This window comes from Leptopilina heterotoma, unplaced genomic scaffold (assembly GCF_015476425.1).
Source record: "Leptopilina heterotoma isolate Lh14 unplaced genomic scaffold, ASM1547642v1 Lhet_54, whole genome shotgun sequence".
In the NCBI taxonomy this organism is placed as follows: domain Eukaryota; kingdom Metazoa; phylum Arthropoda; class Insecta; order Hymenoptera; family Figitidae; genus Leptopilina; species Leptopilina heterotoma.
The window spans coordinates 5678786-5699314 of record NW_025111118.1 but is presented as its reverse complement, the minus strand read 5'-3'; the positions used below and the strand labels follow the sequence as shown (position 1 = coordinate 5699314).

General features: G+C 22.9%; 2 protein-coding genes across 2 annotated transcripts in view; one reads left to right on the top strand and one right to left on the bottom strand.

Annotated features, from left to right (window-relative positions):
* Nucleotides 1-262: 262 nt before the first annotated feature.
* On the bottom strand, nt 263-9193 carry LOC122508543 (elongation of very long chain fatty acids protein AAEL008004-like). Its single transcript, XM_043621965.1, has 4 exons — nt 8969-9193; nt 3105-3356; nt 2339-2582; nt 263-797 (listed from the first exon to the last, which is right to left on the bottom strand). The coding sequence occupies exons 2-4, from the start codon at nt 3354-3356 to the stop codon at nt 331-333; spliced, it is 963 nt and encodes a 320-aa protein (XP_043477900.1). The 5' UTR covers nt 8969-9193; the 3' UTR covers nt 263-330.
* A 3775-nt stretch (nt 9194-12968) lies between these two features.
* The window catches only part of LOC122508535, an 843732-nt gene continuing 836171 nt past the window's right edge, over nt 12969-20529 (top strand). The window contains exon 1 of the mRNA XM_043621950.1: nt 12969-13003. The gene's annotated coding sequence lies outside the window, so the exon portion shown is untranslated. The remainder of the gene's footprint in view (nt 13004-20529) is intronic.

Genomic DNA, 20529 nt, shown 5'->3' with positions numbered 1-20529 from the left:
TAGTAATTCATCACCAATTTTTTTTTGCCAAAGTCCAAAAATATTCAATCCAATTTTAACAGTAACAAAAAAAAAATGATAATGTAAAATTGGAGTGCACTCGCAAAAAAAATATTCAAAAGTCCTCAGAGATGAATCAGTCTAAACTCGACCTTTCGATCGCAATGATTCTGCTCTGGACTTTCCTCCGGTCCAAAGACATTATCACAGCCTAATGAATGATAAATGTTTCTTAAATTAAGTACCCTCTATTATGTTTGAACGAGTCTTTTTCTATAATTATATTATATGTACGTAATTGTAAATGGCGATTTTAAAAAAAAGATTTATTCATTGTTCAACTTCCTGTTTGTCAATGAAAACACGATTCCTCATTCCATTATCGGATATGTAGCCCGTTGTCATTTTGTAGTGATTTACATAAATTTCGCCATTTGTATTATTTCCATTTGTACCATTTGCCTTCACGTAATTATCTTTTTTACTTGCGGCTAGTGTCAATTTTCTCTCCCTCTTCTTGTATGTTTCTTGATAGAAATTTCTAAAGAGAAAATAGAACATAATTGCGTGCATTCCAATCCACCAGACAAATGCTTTTGGATAATTGCAATCGATGAATAATAATTGGAAGGCGTGAATCATGACGAGAACAAATTGAATCATTTGCAGTGCTGTTAGGTATTTTTTCCACCAGAGATAGGGTTGAACTTTGGGTCCCAGTGCTGCTAGGAGATAGTAGCTGTACATGATGATATGGACGAAGGTGTTTAGAAGTCCGAAGAATGTACTGTGACCACCTGAAAAAAGAATTAGTAGTTAGGTTTGAAAGTCTTGGTAATATGTTGTTCTTTTGTGGTTACTAATTGGAGTTTTTTCTGGTATTTGCTTTTTGATAATGATTAGTTTCATTTGTTGTATTTAGAGAAAGAAGATGCTACATGGTAATAACGTTGTTAGTGTGCTTAAGATGGTACAAAATTTTTGTTTTGCTATTCCGTACAACTGGATGTTACTCCGAATAATCTGGATTGTTACTGATACAGAATTGTTACTACCATCTAAGTTGGTACCATCTACAAAAATTTGGTTGTGCTACTTCGTACAATACACAAACCAAAATAGAAACAAACTTTGATTGTGCTATTCCGTACAATCATGATTTTACTCCTGCAAATCTACTATCTAAGATGGTAGAAAAATGTAGTGCAAGCAAGACGTTACTACATAAAATCTACCATCCAAGATGGTACAAAAGTTAGATTATGCTAAATTTAGTACAAGCAAGACGTTACCCCACAAAATCTGCATCCCAAGATGGTACAAAAATTTGATTATGTTAAATTCAGTACAAACAAGACGTTACTCCATAAAATCTACAATCGAAGATGGTACAAAAATTTGGTTATGCTACTCCGTACAATCTAGATTTTACTCCATACTGTTTGGATTGTATTTGATACAATCCATCATCTAAAATATGGTACAAAAATTTTGCTTTTCTATTCTGTATAATGAAGATGTTGTTCCGTACTAACTGAATTATAACTGATACAAAATAACATCTAAACTGGTACAAAAATTTTGGATATGCTGCTCCGATTTATCAAGATGTTGCTTCTCTAAATCTGCTATCCAAAATGGTACAAAAATTTAGTTAAGCTATTCTCTAGAATCAAGATATTACTCAATAAATTCTACCATCCAAGATGGTACAAAAATTTAGTAATACTATTCCGTATGATCTGGATTATAAATGATACAATCATCATCAAAGATGGTACAAACATTTAACTATGCTATTCCGTACAATGTAGATATTACTCCTTACTAAAAATGATTATCTTATCATCATTATTGTGTCCAGTAACATTTTTTTTCCTCTGCTCTAATCTATGGTGCAAACCAAAAATTTTGTTACACTGAACAAAACAAAGATTAAAATTAAAAACCGATTAAACAAAGAAATAAAATTGGTTCAATAAACTCTTGATTCTTTCTATCAAAAATTTAGGAACAACGAAATTTTTGTTTCCAGCATCCAACAGTTTTCTTAGTGATAGTTAAACTAATTTTGTTTTTAGTTGTAGCATCTGTACCTAAACTCTCACAGCATCTAAACTTACAGCAACATTGACAATACTGCTTCAAATTTCAAAATATTGAAGAAATGCTGTCAATATTGCTGCAAGTTTAGATACTGTGGGGAAAGTATTCAAAGTTAATACTAAAAATCAGTAAATACTAAAATGCAGTAAATACACAAAGGCACTAAATAAAAAACTGCAATAAATTCCAAACAAAAAAAATAATTTATTATCATCTGAATGAAAACACCAACCTGGAGTAAATTTAACGCCAAACCAAACGGACATTGGCATACAGCCATGATGAATAACATGTAGCGTTGATATGTGATCGTACTTCTTCCTCATAACGAAAAATATCGTGTCCATGAATTCAGTGAACTTGGAAAAGTAATACCACCAGCATCCTTTCGCCATTCTCATTGCCATGGGACTCCTCGAGTAATCGACAGGTTGACACTTCAAGGAATATTGTCCTCCCCAACCAGAGGCTAATGACTGTAATAATGCAAATCACAACAACTCTGATTATAAATATAACTCAACTTTAAATACAAGAGAACGTAAATTCGCGCACAATTATAAATACTAGAGTAAACTGCAATACTAGTTCATGGCTTTTTCTAATTACTGCTCCTTTTTTTTCTTGCTGCTAGTTTTATGTTTATAAATTTTTACAAAGTCTGCAAAGCAGAAATATTATTTTTATGTTGTATTATTAATATTTTTATTGTAATTTAGTTACTGATTCTTTTGCTATTACTATGCTACTATCACTATTGTTATTACTATTATTATTATTACTACAATTATTATTGCTACTATTCTTATTACTACCATTATTATTACTACAATTATTATTGCTACTATTCTTATTACTACCATTATTATTACTACAATTATTATTACTACTATTATTATTATATCACTATATAGTATAAAATAATAAATAAACAAAATAGGAATAAAATTAATGAAATAAAAATAATTAGTTAATCATAATATTAATATTAATATTACCTCATAAAATAGCCATGACGAAAATATCACTTGAAATAAATTATAGTAGATCATTGTTTTTCTCAATTCAAAAGGCTTTCTGTTCTCCATAAATTTGGGTCCCAATCTTTTGACAAAATACGAATACGAGAGGCATATTATCAATGTTGGCAGTGGACTGCTCATTAGGAACCAGTCATTGACCCTTGGATCACTTTTATTGTCCATGAGATCTCGATAGGCGTCATAGATTTTCTCAACGAATTGCGACATCTGTAATGAGATGAAATCATTCCTTTTTTTTATTTTTCGTCTCTAAATGGAGGCACATAATAATTTTTGTGAAATTTTCCAACACTATTAATATTTTATAAAAAAGGAATGGAAAAGAAATTTTGACATTTAAAAATTTTAAAACAAATTTTGAAATGAAACGCAAAATTCTAGTTTTCATAATAAATAAATATATATTTTTTTTTAAGTACGGATTTGTTTTTGCGAAATGAGAAATTGTAAATGGCAAAACTGGAGTAAATTTTAGTGAAGTAATTTTATTAATGGGGTGAAGTGGGTAAATTATTGAGATACTTATTTGAGTAATGGTTTACTAATAATAGTTTTGTGATAAAGTGGGTAATAATAGATTCATGTGTTTTGAGTTGAAATCTCTGGATTATAGGTGTGTAGCATTTAAATTGCCATTTTCATTTGCTCCGTTTTTGGATTGTTATTAATAGGCTAGTGTGTTAGAATTATTGTTGGTTCCTTTCACTAATTTATTTTCTCGAATATTCCAATTCGAAATTACATTTCAATTTTTTAATGTAAAAAAAATTGTCTTTTTTTTAATAATTGTTTTTTTGTCTTTTAGCTTTTTTTCTTCTTTAATTAACTAATTTTTAATTCAATTAATTAAATCTTTAATCAAAAAAATCTTAAAACTAAATTACAATTAAAATTCTTGAAAAATGAAACATCTTTAAGAAATATGTGAGTAAATTTATTCCCTGCTTAAATTTTCATTAAAATAATTTTTAAAATAAATTATAAATTATAATTGTTATAAAAAGGGAAAAAAAGATTTGTTAAAATAATTGTTAAAAATGGCGTTAAAAAAATAATTTATTGTCTAAAAGAGGGTAAAAAAATAATTGTTAAAAAATTGTAAAGAATTAATTGTTAAAAAAAATTGTAAAGCAATAATTTAAAAAAAATTGTAATTAAATAATTGTTAAAAAAAATTGTAATGAAATAATTGATAAAAATAATTGTAGAAATGATTATAAAGAAGTAATTGTAAAAAAGTAATTATTTTGAAAAGTAGATTTTCTTGTATGTCTTTTTGTTTATTTGAAAATTCAAAGACAACAGAGAATTTTTAAACTATGTATTATTTTTTTTTTTGCCGTTAACTAATTGTCATTATTGAGTATTTATGCGGTGATTGGCAAAAGATATTCTAATAAGCATTTCATTCAGAGTTTCGCAATTCTAATTTGTATATTTCGATTCCTTTTCTTTTTATGCGTTTCGTTTTAAAATCGCAAGGACTTGGAAATAAAAATTTAAAATTAATAAAAATAATTTATAAACATTTTAAAAATAATTTATAAAAATTATATAAAAATAATTTTGTAGGAGTTAAAAATTTTAATTTTGAAAAATTCGTGTAAATTAATAAGAAAAGAAAAAAAAGTGACTTTATTGTGAATGAAATTGGATTGAATAATTTTAGAGAAAAATTTATTTTAGAAAAATGTGGAGATTTTGAATTTTATGAGGACGCGCAAGAGATGGAATTTTTTTTCCCCCATACATAAATTGCGTTTACACGCAGTTTATAATAATTATGGAGAACTAATTTCACAATGTTTACAAGAAAAAAAAAAAAAGAAAAAAAAATCGAAAGGAAAAGCTGTCTCACCAAAGATTGCTAACTAATAAAACTCGTTTATTTCTCGAGGAAAAATCTAATCCAAGTGCACGATCCAATATCGGGATTCGCAAGGTGATATATCAACTTTGACCGATTTTTCGACTTTTTTTTCCAAATGAATCAGCGATAATAATTTTTGAAAAAAATTTTTTTTAATTAATAGTAGTAATTTTATTTAAATTGACAACGAGTTTTTAATGAATAATTAGTAATAACAAATTTTATTTCATTTATTAGTTGAAAATTGAAAATTGCTTTTAATTTGTGTAAAAATTTAATTAATAATAATAAAAGAAAATAAAAAAAAAGTAACAGTAATTTTTATGTTTTAATATTGTGAATTTTCGTAATTAATGGCTTTTCATGTGATTTCCATTAATTAAATTAATTAATTTAGAATTTATTTATTAATTATTTATTAATTTAATTTATTAATTATTTATTAATTTATTAATTAAGTTTTAATTAATGGAAACTTTTTCCAAAATTTATTAAATTTTAATTAATTTTTTTTAAATTAATTTATTAATTAATCTATTAATTTAGAAATTGGAGTCATATGGTAACAATGAATGGCCAAACAAGGAGTTCAACGACAAATAATAATGCAATCGAAACGCGTTCGTGTTCTATTCGAGGAGAGGTTTTTAGATGTAATTTGTTGTCATGTCAGGTCCATTGGTGCTTATAAATTTATACACTGGAAATAAAATTCGCATTGTCAAGTCACTTTTTATATTGTGCAAAGTTCTATAAATGTATATAGTATATTTACACCAAAATAAGTCACCGCTCCGCAATGTCTAGTCGATGAACCGCTTTTTATTTTGTAAACAATCTTCTTTGACTTACACTCAAAAGCAAAAACAAAAAATTTATTTATTTCTTTTAACTAATAACTAAAAAAATAATTAAAAAGTATTATTTTTTAATTCATAATTGAAAAAATTAGTTTTAGTTTTTATTGATAACAACAAAAATTAGTTTTAATTTTTAATTCATAATTAAAAAAATTAGTTTTAGTTTTTATTGATAACAACAAAAATTAGTTTTAATTTTTCATTATTAACTAAAAAAATTAGTTTTATTTTTTAATTAACTAAAAAATTAATTTTATTTTTCAAATAACTAAAAAAATTGGTTTTAATTTTGTTAGAATAAATATTATTGCTATTTTTTTTATTATAATTATTATATTGAAAGCTTACAAATTTTTAAATTAAATAAAAAAAAAGTTTTTAAACTAAATATTCTTATTATTTTTCACGTGTAAATAATGTTTGTGTATTAATTTGCTAAAATTGTCAACAACTTTCAAACGTAGCGCACGTGCAACTTGAATAAAATAAAATAAAAAATAAAAGTATATTTAGTGAAAAAATAATATATTAATCAAATTTGAGGAAAAAGACGATTTAATTAAATTCAAAAGAATTTTTTAAAAGGAATTTAGGTCATTTAAATGATGAAAGAAATTTTGCAGTAATATATTTTGTTTAATTGTTTCTCGATAAACTTTGTGGCTTCGTGAAAAAAAACAAGTTTTTCTTTAATGTGCGGTTTTTTTTTTAAAACTTCGTTATTAAATTTAATTATATATACTCGAATGCATTAAAATATAAATGAAATTATTTGTTTGTCTATTAAAAAAAAATTTTTTTTTTTAAAACTAACAAATACGAGAATTGAAAAATTAAATTTATTTCCTCGTATCATAGGAAGATTTGTTTACTATTTCTTAAAGACAAATTATTTTTAAATGTAAAGGAAAAAAAAAAGAAAAACTATTATTGATAATAATTTGACACTGAGAAATAATATTGAAATAGGTGAAAAATATTCTTTCGAAAAAATAATAATGATAAATAAAAAAAGTAGAAAAAAATAAATCTCAGTGTGATGAGTATTGTAATTATTAAAAAAAAATTAGAGCATACCAATTATTATTATTAAAAATAGAATCGACATTGAGGAGGTTGAATATAAATGGCGTTATTAGCAAAATTTAGAAATAATTCAAATGAGATCCAAAATTAGAAAGCAGAAAATTTTTTTATGTTATTATCCTTTTTGTGTTTTTTTTATTAATGAAATAATAATAATAAATAATTTATTTATCGAGTTAATGAATAATAATAACTAGTATTAAGAATAATAAGAAACAAAATAGTTATAATTAGTTAAAAATTTTAATTGTGAATAATAATAATTAATTATGTTAATAATAATTAATAACATTAATAACAATGAGAACTTATGATGTCAAAAATACAATCAATAAAGCAATGTTAAGTAATAAAATATTGTATTCGCCTGCTTTTTTGAAAAATTATTCAATAATAATTATTAAATAACAAAGTTTCGTAAAATATTCCATATTTCATAATCAAGTTTTAATTTAACGTTATCAGCAGTCTTGTAAAATGTAAACCGATTGGTTTACTTGACTAAAGTTAATAATATTTTTTTTGTTTCATTTAATAATTGTTAAAAATTGTAAAAACTTACAATGTTTTATTATGTTTTAGTAGAAAAAAAATTTTATTATAAGAAATTTTTTTTTTTATATTATAAAAATTAATAGTTAATTTTTAAAAAAATAACTATAGGCATAATTTTTATATTTATTGTCGTATTTTATATTTATTATCGTATTTTGTTGGTATTTTATATTTTATTGATATGAAGGAGTGAAAAATATCAAATAAGGAAAAAAATAATGAAAAACTATTTAAATTATATTTTCAAGTTAAAAATTAATTAATTTATTTACAATTACTTTTATGGTTGCTTTGGTGTAAGAAACTCTATATTTTAATTAACTTCCGCATTATGACCTTTGTGAAACGTACAATTTGTTTTTATCAGTATAGGCATTTTCATTGAAAACGTTGATAGTTTGAATTTTTTTTCTGTATTGTTTTGTTTTCTTTTTAGGAAAATTCGCAGCTATTTTTTTATTCAAAAGGGGGAACTTATTTATTCTTTTACTAAAATTAACATCGAAAATTGTCAATTTATTTTTATGACTAATTTTGATCATGAAAAAAATTTACTATTACAATTTAATCAACTGTACAATTTTATAGAAAGAAAAAAAAATTTATTACAGTTTTTCTTTATGTAATTTTTATTAACATAAAACTATCGTAATTTTCTTAATGTAATTATTTTTTTCCACTATTGCACGCAAACTAAAGAGTATAATTTTTATTTTTCTAATTTATAGCAATTTTCACTAAAATATTTTGTGACTTTTAAAATTTTTATTTTATTTAAATTTAAATTGAATTTATAATTTAGTGAAATAACAATTAGTTAAATAAAAGATACTTCGATTTATTATTTTCTATTGCTAATGGTATAAAAAAAAACTGAATATTATTATAGGCTCTTATTTTTCAAATAAAAAATTTTAATCTGAAATAGAGATTTACTCATTAAATGAGGCATCCGTTAAATTAATAAATTAATGCTTACAATATAATTAAGAAAACAATTGAATACAGAAAGTTTGGATTTTTAAATTGTAAAAAAAAGAAAATGATTTTTTGAAAATATTTTTTGAAAGAAGAATTTAAAAGAGATTTGTAAATATTAAAAATTAAAATTTATTATTAAATACTGATTAAATATTTAATTAAATTTAATTGAATATTAAATATTATTAAATATTAACATTAATTAATTATTAATTATTCCAAAAAATTTTTATCTTCGGTAACAATAATAATTGAAAACTATTTAAAGATTACTTCTTAATTATCAAGTACTTTAAAATTTAATATTTACTTCAGAAAACTGAAAAAAAAAATTGTCAAATATGAGTGAATATAAAAAAAAAAGATTTAAATGAAAAAAATACTTTTTTGATAATAAAAAAAACCAATAAATTTTCAAAAAACCACAAAATAAGCAAAAAAAAATTTATTTAAAAATAATTACTTACATTGGTTAAAAAAATCCCTATTGGGATAGAAGAAATTTTTTCACAATCACGAGAAACTGATGAGAATACAAAAATAATTATAGTAAAAAATAAAATGAATAAAACTTTTTTATAAAAATTTTTCTAAACAAAAATAAATGTCAACAAAAAAAAACAACAAATTTTGTGAAGCAAAGGTGAGAGTTGTTTCCTATGCACCTCGTTTCAAGAACTGAACTGTTGACGAGTCCGTTGCAATCTTATATATCGTCTTAGTCATGTGTTACCTGTTTCTCCGTTGCTCTCCAGTTTTAAAGAAAATCAATTTGATTTTAATTCAGACCACACTGATTCACCCCTTTTATTTTTCATTCATAAACAGCAGTGATAAGGTTTTTTTTTTAATCAAATTTTATTGAATTTTAAATCTTGAAGATGAGAGAAAAATTTCGACTAATGCCTAATATTGTAATTTCTTGTTAACCGGATAAAAAATCCCCAAGATTACCAGCAGACATAAATAAACAATGAAAAAATGTTTTTTTTTTCTAAATACGATGACGAACTAATGATCAATTGTAAAATCCAACAATCTTATGAATATTATTAATTTTACATGCAAATTTTTATTTTTCTAAACTCGAAGGATTTTTTTTGGGGGGGAAAAAATTTATTTTTATTATTGATTGTAGTTAATTCTCTGAATAGTTACTTCTTAATTTTTATTTATTTTATTCTTTTAGTTTTCTTTATTTTTATAATTTTTATTTCACTAATAAATTTATTGTTAATTTTTATTTTAGTTTTATTTTATTCTAGTTTAGTTTCTTTATTTTTATGTTTTTTATTTTATAAAAAAAAAAATTTTGTCGCGAAATTACGAAATTAATGTAATAATTATAATTTTAGATTTAAATTATTAAAAAATTCAATTATTCTAATTTTTTTCGAAAGATAAATAAAGAAATAAATAAAAAAATAAAGAAAAATAGCAAATATAAATACTAAAATGAATAAAAATAGCAAATAAATACAAGAAGAAATAAAAATAGCAAATAAATAGAAAAATAAATACAAAAATAAATATAAAAGATATAAAAATAATTTTAAAAAATATTATTAATACTTAATAATAAATTTTAATAACAATAGTTAATAAATTAATAATAATAATTTGGTAAATAATTTCCTACTTTTTATTTAAAAAATTATAATATTGTAATTTAATAATCAGATAAAAATATTTAGTCCCATTCATGTTTTGATATGGTTACCACATTATAATAATTTTTATTTCTAATTCAGATGAAAATTCTATGGTTGCGCCAACCATAAAATATTTATGTCAACTAGAGGAAATAAATGTGGTAACAATTCAAAATTTATGCTATATATTCCGACCAAATATGCCTTTTTCTTTCTGGTGTGTGTGTGTGTGTGTGATACTTAAGTGAAAATATGTGTTTAATTGCATAATTATTTTTTTTTAATTGTTAAAGAAAATTATATAACAAAATTATTTACAAATCCGTGTATATAAATATATATTTGAAACGCACATTTGCGCAAGTTAGATATTTTGTATTATTCATGATTTTTTTGGAAACAATAAATTACAAATTAGTGTTCTACAAATAAAAATTCAATTTCCTGCGCATTTTCCTAAAATCGAAAGTTTAAATAGAAAAAAATTATTTTAATTGACTTTAGAAGAAGTGGGTATTTTTATAATCGGATCATTTATTATTTTATCTTATTGCTTAAAATTAATTAAAATAAGGGCGAGAATATTTTTTAAATATTGACTTTCAGAGGTTCTTTTATTCTTATTTTAAATTAATTAATCATTAATTAATTTAAATAATAAATTTATTGAAATTAATTTGTTGAAAAATTAATTTTTCAAATAATTAATTAGAATTCGTTCACTATTAAAAGAATTCTCAATAACAATAATAGATTAATTTAAATTTGAATAAGTAAAAATGTTTAATAAATTGAATAAGTGTAATGAATTATTTAAAATTACTATTTATTTATTCTTTACAGCAATAAACAGTCTATAAAGTTAATAAAATTAATTAAATTATAATTTAATAATAATTTAATAATAATTTAATTAATTAACTAAAAATTTAATAATAATAAAAATTATAATTAGGTATTATAAAAAAATAAATTTCAAATAATAATGATAATAATTGTCTGTAAAATTAAAATTCTACTGGAATGTATTGTAGTTTAAAAATTAGAAAAAATGAGAGAAGAAAATCATTTTATTCATCATTGATACATAAATTTTTGATTATTATTATTACACCGAAAGTTTTTTCAATACAGAAATTTTTTCAAAACATTCTGGCAGTGTGGTGACCTAAAGAAACCAGTTTTCATCTTGCAATTTTAAATATTAGTTAACAGCTTATAATTTTTCAATGTTTTATTGACTTGTAGCAGTTATAATAATAAGCATTTTGAATGCATACCTCAAGTTTCAAACACTGCCGACTAAAATTGTCCAACTGTTGAAAATTAATTTTCAGAAGAGAAAAATTAGATTTTTTTTTTTTAAAGAAAAATTAGGAATTTTCAAGTTTAGTTTTAATTAATTTTATTTATAAAATTCGGAGATTATGGAAAAGGAAATTTAGGAATTTTTAAAAAGAGGAAATAGTAATTTTCAAGAAAGAAGAATTAGGAATTTTTACAAAAGAGAAAATTGGAATTTTCAATAAATAGAAATTTTTAAGGCAGAAAAGTTATGAATGGTAGAAGAGGAAAAATTAGGAATTTTCATTTGTTTAGTTTTAAGTAATTTTATTTATTATAAAATTCGGAGATTATGGAATAGAAAACATAGGAATTTTTTAAAAGAGAAAATAGTAATTTTCAAAAAAGAAAAATTAGGAATTTCAAAAAAATGAATTTTCAAAAAAGAAAAATAGTAATTTTTAAGTTTTAAAAATTTGTTTGGTTTTAATTATTTATTAATTTATATTTGGCAAAGATTTTAATTAATTTTATTTTCAAAAGTATTAGAAAAAATATATTCTCTTTAAATTATACTACACAATTGATTTAATTTGTTATTAAAATAATTCCTATTGAAAAGCACGAATATTCATTAGTTTTCATCTCTAATACTATTTGCTTTTTACTAGAAAACTGATAGGCTTTGACATAAAATTATTCCTATTATTATTATTTTTTTAAAAAAAGAAGTTAATTTCATTGTTATTACAATTGAGAAGAAAAAATTTAAGACCTGTCACCTTCCTCTGACCATGAGGATTTATTAATTCAGTATAGACATTAATGTTAGCTTTAAAAAAAAAAAAAAAAAAACAAGTTATAGATCTCTGATGTTAATGACACTTGCGTCTTTGAAACAGTTTCAAAACAATTAACAAGTATAATTTTTGACATAATATTATTGCTATTATATGTTATTCTTAAAATTTTACTGGAATATTTCAAATCGAACTATTTCAAATTCTCAAGTTATTAACACACTTTAAATAACTGAGTGAAACTGTAATGCATTTCAATAAAATGCATTTTCAAATCTGGGACAAATTTTATGAATCATTTTAACCCACTTTGTTTTTCAGTCACAACATTTATGCTCAATTATCATTTACGTTTTTCTAGGAAATAATACATTTATTTTTGCAAATTTACAACTTTTATTTTTCTCAAATATTTTCCAAAAAAATTTTTTTATCCTTTTCTAAAGTACTTTCTCAAAATAATTTTTTAAAAATACTTTTCTGAAATACTTTTCTAAATGAAAATAGAAAAAAAAATTATTATACTAACAATTAAATTAGATATATATGCATATTTAATTCATCCTGTTTCGTATTTTTTTCTCCTCTTCATTTATAAACTATTTTTAGCTCAAAACTTGAACTTTTTTATTTTACTCTTTATTAACGTATAGACTTCAGAAGAAATCTTCACTTTGGCTAATTTTTTCTTATTGTTTTTTTTTTGCAGATTTGAAGGAAAAAAAATATTCTTCTGCATGTGACATATTTGGCGGGAGAAAAAAAAGTGAGTAAAATTTTTTTTATTTTTATTTGCATCCTATTCGTTGCAGTATAAATTTTATTGGTCAACATAAACAATAATGGACATCAATCAGATGTATAATATATTACATAAAAGAGAAGGAAATAATTTATTCGCACTTCTTAATTCTATTTTTTTATTTTCAAAATGTAATTTATTCAGTTTGGAATTTTGTCCTGTCATTATTAAATTGAGGTAATAAAATTATTAATCTACTTGGGTGAAAATTTCCGGATTTTTTTGTCAAAAAATTTTAATGGTTTATTTAAATTTAGTTAATTTTGCCCTTTATATTGTTTTTTATTGTGGGAAAAAATTTTATGATTTAAAATTCAATTCATAAAAGGTTAATTTGTAAATATTTTTTCTTAAATTTACTATTCTTAATTTTATATTTAAAATTTTTTAATATATTTTATTATTTTATACTATTTTTTATTATGTTTTATTTTATTATTTTTTTACCATTTTGCTATTTTTTACTATTTTGTATTATTTTCTACTATTTTGTATTATTTTCTACTATTTTGCATTATTTTTTATTATTTTCTATTATTTTCTACTATTTTTTACTATTTTCTATTATTTTGTATTTAATTTTTTGAACTCGTTTAAGAATCGAAAAACTTTCACTACGAGAAAAAAATTTGCCTTCGAGAGGACTCGAACACCCTTCGAGACTACAAAAACTGTGCCTTATGTCACTCGGCTACGGAAACACTTTTATTATTTCGTATTATTTTCTACAATTTTCTACAATTTTTTATTATTTTCTACTATTTTATATTATTTTATATTGCTTTATATTATTTTCTACTTTTTTTATCATTTTCTACTATTTCTCATTATTTTCTACAATTTATTATTATTTTACTTTTTTTTTACTTTTTTTAAATTTCTTTTTATTTATTTTATTTTTTTTTATTCCCATAACTAAAAATTTAGTTCATTACAAAAAATATTTTCTACAGGAGAAGAAAAATAAAAACTAAAAACAAAATTTTAATACGTAAACAAAAGAATATTAAAAATAAATGATCGAATTAGCATTATGGAGTAAATTTAGTTTTTGAATACAATAAAACACGTGCACACGTGTATACACAAATCCGTATTTATATACGCGAGACTGTTTTTTTCTCTCTTTCTCTCTCTTTATGTTGAAAGCGATTATATAGTTTTAATAAGTACGCATATTCCTGTTACTATAGAATACTTGCCAGCCGTAACATTCCTCTATCACTGTGGTCTCAAATTCAAGGTCCACCCAAAACTGCATAAAACAAACATTAAAATCATGCACTGAATTTTAAAGACCGCGATTAAAGAAAATAGGAGTTTAAAAAAATTTTTATTCAATTCAGTGTGAAATCATTAGAAATTATTTTTTCCCTGCCCGAAATATTAAATTTAAAACCGTTTTTATAATCGAGAAAATTTATTTTTGTATTTAGGTATTCATAATTTTTGACCTAAATATTAATATAAATAAATTAATAATAATCATAATAATAATAGTAATTAATAAAATATTAATTATACAAAAAAAGTCTTTATAATCAAGAAAATTAATTTATACATTTATTTTTCTCATTTTAGACCTGAATTTTGATATTTTTTACCTTTTTTTAATATTTCTTACCTGTTAATTTTTACCATCCTATCGGAAATATTTCTATTAAAAATTGACACATTTGGAAAAATAGTTCAAAAAAAAATTCATAACTCGAACAATTTTGGACCAAATTATTATTTCTTGGTCACAAATTAAAGGGGAAGTACTGCTCCTTAAAATGTGATAATTGAAAATTTTTTTAATAAATTTTTGATAGCCAGCGTTCCCACCCGCCCGTATCAGAAAAACGAAAATTGAAAAAAAAATAGAAAAAAAATTCATAACTTGAAAAATTTTCGTCCAATTTTTTGTTTGTTGGTCGCAAATTAAAGAGGGATTTATGCTTCTTTTCATTAGACCAATAAAAGATTTTAAAAAAAATTTTTGATAGCCAGTGTCCCCACCCGCCCGTATCAGAAAAACGAAAATTTGGAAAAAAAGTTAAAAAAAAATTCATAACTCGAACAATTTTAGACCAAATTTTTATTTCTTGGTCGCAAATTAAAGAGGGATTAATGCTTCTTTTCATTGGATAAATAAGAATTTTATTAAAAAAAATTTTTGATAGCCAGCGTCCCGACCCGCCTGTATCAGAAAAACGAAAATTTGGAAAAAAAGGTTAAAAAAAATTCATAACTCGAAAAATGTTAGACCCAATTTTTATTTCTTGTTCACAAATTAAAGGGGGATTATTGCTCCTTAAAATGTGACAATTGAAAATTTTTTAAATAAATTTTTGATAGCCAGCGTCCCCACCCGCCCGTATTAGAAAAACGAAAATCTGGAAAAAAAGTTAAAAAAAAATTCATAACTCGAAAAATTTTAGACCAAATTTTTATTTCTTGGTCGCAAATTAAAGAGGGATTAATGCTTCTTTTCATTGGATAAATAAGAATTTTGTAAAAAAAATTTTGATAGCCAGCGTCCCCACCCGCCCGTATCAGAAAAACGAAAATTGGAAAAAAAATAGAAAAAAAATTCATAACTTGAATAATTTTCGTCCAATTTTTGGTTTTTGGTCACAAATTAAAGAGGGATAAATGCTTCTTTTCATTGAACCAATAAGAATTTTTTTAAAAAATTTTTGATAGCTAGCGTCCCGACCCGCCAGTATCAGAAAAACGAAAATTGGAAAAAAAATCGTAAAAAAATTCATAACTTGAACAATTTTAGACCAAATTTTTATTTCTTGGTCACAAATTAAAGGGGGATTACTGCTCCTTAAAATGTGACAATTGAAAATTTTTTAAATAAATTTTTGATAGCCAGCGTCCCCACCCGCCCGTATCAGAAAAACGAAAATTGGAAAAAAAATCGTAAAAAAATTCATAACTTGAACAATTTTAGACCAAATTTTTATTTCTTGGTCGCAAATTAAAGAGGGATTAATTCTTCTTTTCATTGAACCAATAAGAATTTTTTTAAAAAATTTTTGATAGCCAGCGTCCCCACCCGCCCGTATCAGAAAAACGAAAATTGGAAAAAAAATCGTAAAAAAATTCATAACTTGAACAATTTTAGACCAAATTTTTATTTCTTGGTCGCAAATTAAAGAGGGATTAATTCTTCTTTTCATTGGACCAATAAGAATTTTTTAAAAAAAATTTTGATAGCTAGCGTCCCGACCCGCCAGTATCAGAAAAACGAAATTTGGAAAAAAAGTTTAACAAAAATTCATAACTCGAAAAATTTTAGACCAAATGTTTATTTCTTGGTCGGAAATTAAAGAGGGATTATTGCTCTACGAAACGTGACAATTGAAAATATTTTTAATAAATTTTTGATAGCCAGCGTCCCCACCCGCCCGTATCAGAAAAACGAAATTTGGAAAAAAAGTTTAACAAAAATTCATAACTCGAAAAATTTTAGACCAAATTTTTATTTCTTGGTCGCAAATTAAAGAGGGATTAATGCTTCTTTTCATTGGATAAATAAGAATTTTTTTAAAAAAAATTTTGATAGCTAGCGTCCCGACCCGCCAGTATCAGAAAAACGAAATTTGGAAAAAAAGTTTAACAAAAATTCATAACTCGAAAAATTTTAGACCAAATTTTTATTTCTTGGTCACAAATTAAAGGGGGATTGCTGCTCCTTAAAATGTGACAATTGAAAATTTTTTAAATAAATTTTTAATAGTAAAAAAAATTGTAAATTTGGAAGTTTTTGATTAAATGTTGACCTGTGATTTTTTATCCTATTTTTTTTTGTGTCTATTTTCGACTTTTAATCTGTTATTGTTTACCTAAAATTTGAAATAATTTTCGACTTGTTTTCTGGTAAATTTTGACTCAAATTTTGAATTTTTTTATTGAATATTGACCTGTGATTTTTTGTCTTTAATTTTTTTTTGGTCTATTTTCGACTTTTAATCTGTTATTTTTGACCTAAATTTCATGAATATGTTTGACTCGTTTTCTGGTAAATTTTGACTCAAATTTTTGAAGTTTTTGATTGAATGTTGACCTGTGATTTTTTGTCTTAATTTTTTTCGTCTATTTTCAATTTTTAATCTGTTATTTTTTTCTAAATTTTAAAATAATTTTCGACTCTTTTTTTTGTAAATTTTGCCAAAAATTTATAAATTATATTCACTTTTTCAAGTGTGATTTTTGACCTAATTTTTTATTAAATTCGACGCTTGTTATACTATTTTCGATTTCTATTAATTATTAAAAATATTATTTTGTATATAGAAAAAATAATTCTTTACTAAATAACCATTGCATTTACAATTGCAAATTCATTTACCTTTTTCTTCAATGTAGGATAGTATTTTTTGAAAATATTTTAAACAGAAACAAATTTCATTCAAAAATTTTACTAGAATTACATTGATAGAGATGTTTTTTTAAAAACTTGTATTTCGTGAGTTTATTTTTTTTCTTTAAACTTTTTTTGAAATTAAAAAGAAGTATACATAGTTATTAAATTTTTCTTATTTGTACCGATAAAAAAAATACTTTCTTTTTGCCTCCTCTTATCCAATGTCATGTCAGGAGAATAAGGAAAAATTTTCGACTTTAATATTCGTCAAAATTGTTTTTTTATTCTCTAATTCTCTTTTTTGGGGTGGCGTCTTTTTTCAAATAAAAAAATATAAGACCTATAATTTTTGTACGGTGAAGATGAGCGTGCAGCAAACTGCATGTAATTTCCAAGTGTTGTTATTTTTTTCTCCTTTTTTTGAACTTGTTCAGGAATTCCCCCAACATTATTCGAGACTCCGATTAGTTTGCTTGATATCCTAATGGCAAGACTCCTGGGAATTTCCTTGTGAATATTTTTTTTTTTTTTTTTTTTTAGAGAAGAATTAAAAAATAAAATTTTGATTGACTTTCATAAAAAAATTTATACTGCAGAATCTTCCCTCGCAAATTAATATTCTTTCTTAATAACGATGACATTTTGAATTTATAATGCAATAATTTATAAGACAGCTTGAAAATGAATAGAACTGACCTGCTTTTATGGTTCACTCTTTTTTTTAAGGGACAAAAAATTTTGTAACTTGATTGAGTAGAAAACGAGTTTAAAAATTATTTTTTATGGTTTTGTTATTATTTATTTGTAACTCTTTATTACATTTAAAAAATTTTAATTATTTATTTATTTGAAATTTACATAATTATTTATTTATAAAAATTATTATAATAATATTATTATTTATTAACTCACTTCTTTATTTTTTTTATTTATATGTTTACTTCCTTCCCTGTTTATTTATTTACTTATTTTCCTACTTCTTAACTTATTAATTTACTTCTTTATTTGTTTATTTTCTTTCTTTCTTATTTATTTTTTTTAATTATTTATTTATTTGTTTACTTACATATTTATTTACTTCCTTATTTGTTTACTTCTTTATTTACTTTCTTATTTATTTACTTCTTTACTTACTTATTTATTCACCAAACTAAAATTAATTTTTATTTTTCCATTTTTGAAATGAAAACTTTTGAAGAAATAAATATTTTATAATATATATCGGAATTTATTTTCCTTGTTTTTTCTCTGGAAAAGAAGAAATAAAAATTTATACTCCAATGAAGATTGAAGTGACCAATAAATTTAATAAGGAAATTAACATTTACATATTTTAAGCTTACAAGAAATACATTATTATAGTTGAGTGAATATAATTTTTTTTTCAAATGAGAAAATTGGAATTTCTTTGAGATTTTTCATTAAACTGAATCCGCCTTTAATAGTTGATCTGATGCAAGGTAATCAACATGAGAGAACAACGACCAATGACGTCGAAAGTAAAAAACGATTAATTCTCTTTGTAAATTTCCAACGTTTGTCGCAAATCCTGGGGATTCTAGAAAAATTATTATATGAAAACCCGTATAACAGACAATGGAACCGGTTAAAGTTGATTGCCATTAATTTGTTGTTCATTAGGCTTTAATGTGTCATGTAAATTTTACTATACATCCCTTTGAACGTAACACAATAATAATTATTTTCCGATGATCTGGCAATTTTTTTTTTTTTTTTGCTTTTTTTCATTCATTTTTTGTTGTTGTTTTGTTTTTAAACATAAAGATGTAATAAACAATTTTTGATTACTTTGTAAGTAAAAGCTCAATCATTTTTATTTCTTTTGAATGAAAATTAATTGTACTTTCAATTAGGGGAATGTAGTCAAGGTTGGTCTACTGTCTAGGTAGGCCACTCGCGTTTTTTTGTCAAGTTCACTAGCGCCACCTACGCGCATATTTGTCGAAGCTTGTCTTAGTGAAACCTAACTTTTTGTTCAATTACATTTTCGGAAAATCAAAAATTGTGTTTTCTGTGACGTCGGTACAAAAAAAGCTCAAAAAAAGTTTTGTGCATAATGTGAAAAACCATTAATAAAAGATAAAAAACAAATTGAATCGTCAAGGCAAGTATGCAGAACATTTGTGGGACTCATGGTTGAAAGAAAAACAAAGTAAAAGAACGAATCCCGAAACGTATTTCTTTATGGTAACAACAATTCGGTAATGTTACTTACTGTCAAGGTCGGCCACTATGTGTTTAAAATGCGCAAAGATGAGGACGAGCTACTTCATTTGCAAAAACTGCAATTCTGTATAACTCATAATATAATTGATCATCTTATTAATATTTTTATTTAATTTTATTAATATTTTAGTGCAAAATTTTTTTTTATTTATATTTACTTTTTTATATTGTTTATTTTTATTATTTTGTTATTTCATTAAGTTACAAACTGTAAACAATAAAGAATCAATTTTCCGTAACTCCAAACATGTTATTTTATTTTTTAAAGATTAATGCCCTTTGAATTTTAAACATGGCCGACCTTGACTGTAATGGCCAACCTGGACTACAAATTTTTTTTTTTTAAATCTTTATAACTTTTTCATTTTTAAACCTGTCAATTTGTACAGAAAAAATGTTCCTATTAAACAGGACTTTCCAATCATATACTTCAATTGTCCAAATTCATTTTTAAAAAAAAGTTATAAACAAAAGTAAAAAAGGTGGCCGACCTAGACTATGTTCCCCTACTTTTTTTTGTGTTGATTTGAAAAAAAATTCGAATTTAAACTTAATTATAATTTATTGTTAATACTAAAGTATTTTTATTTGCTACTTTTGTAATAATTAAATTTTGTAGTTATAAAAAAGTTTTAATAAAAAATAAAATAACAAATAAAAAAAATTGAATTTTTAATAATAAATAATAGTAATAATAATTATTGTATTTTATAATAATTATTATTATTACAATTATAACATTAGTAACAAAATAAAAATAATAAAAATAATAAATTCAGAATAACAATAATATTAAATAAAGAATAATAAAAACAATATTAAATTGATTTATAAATTTTCAATTTAAATTGTAAATTTTTCAATAAGAAATTTTAAAGATTTA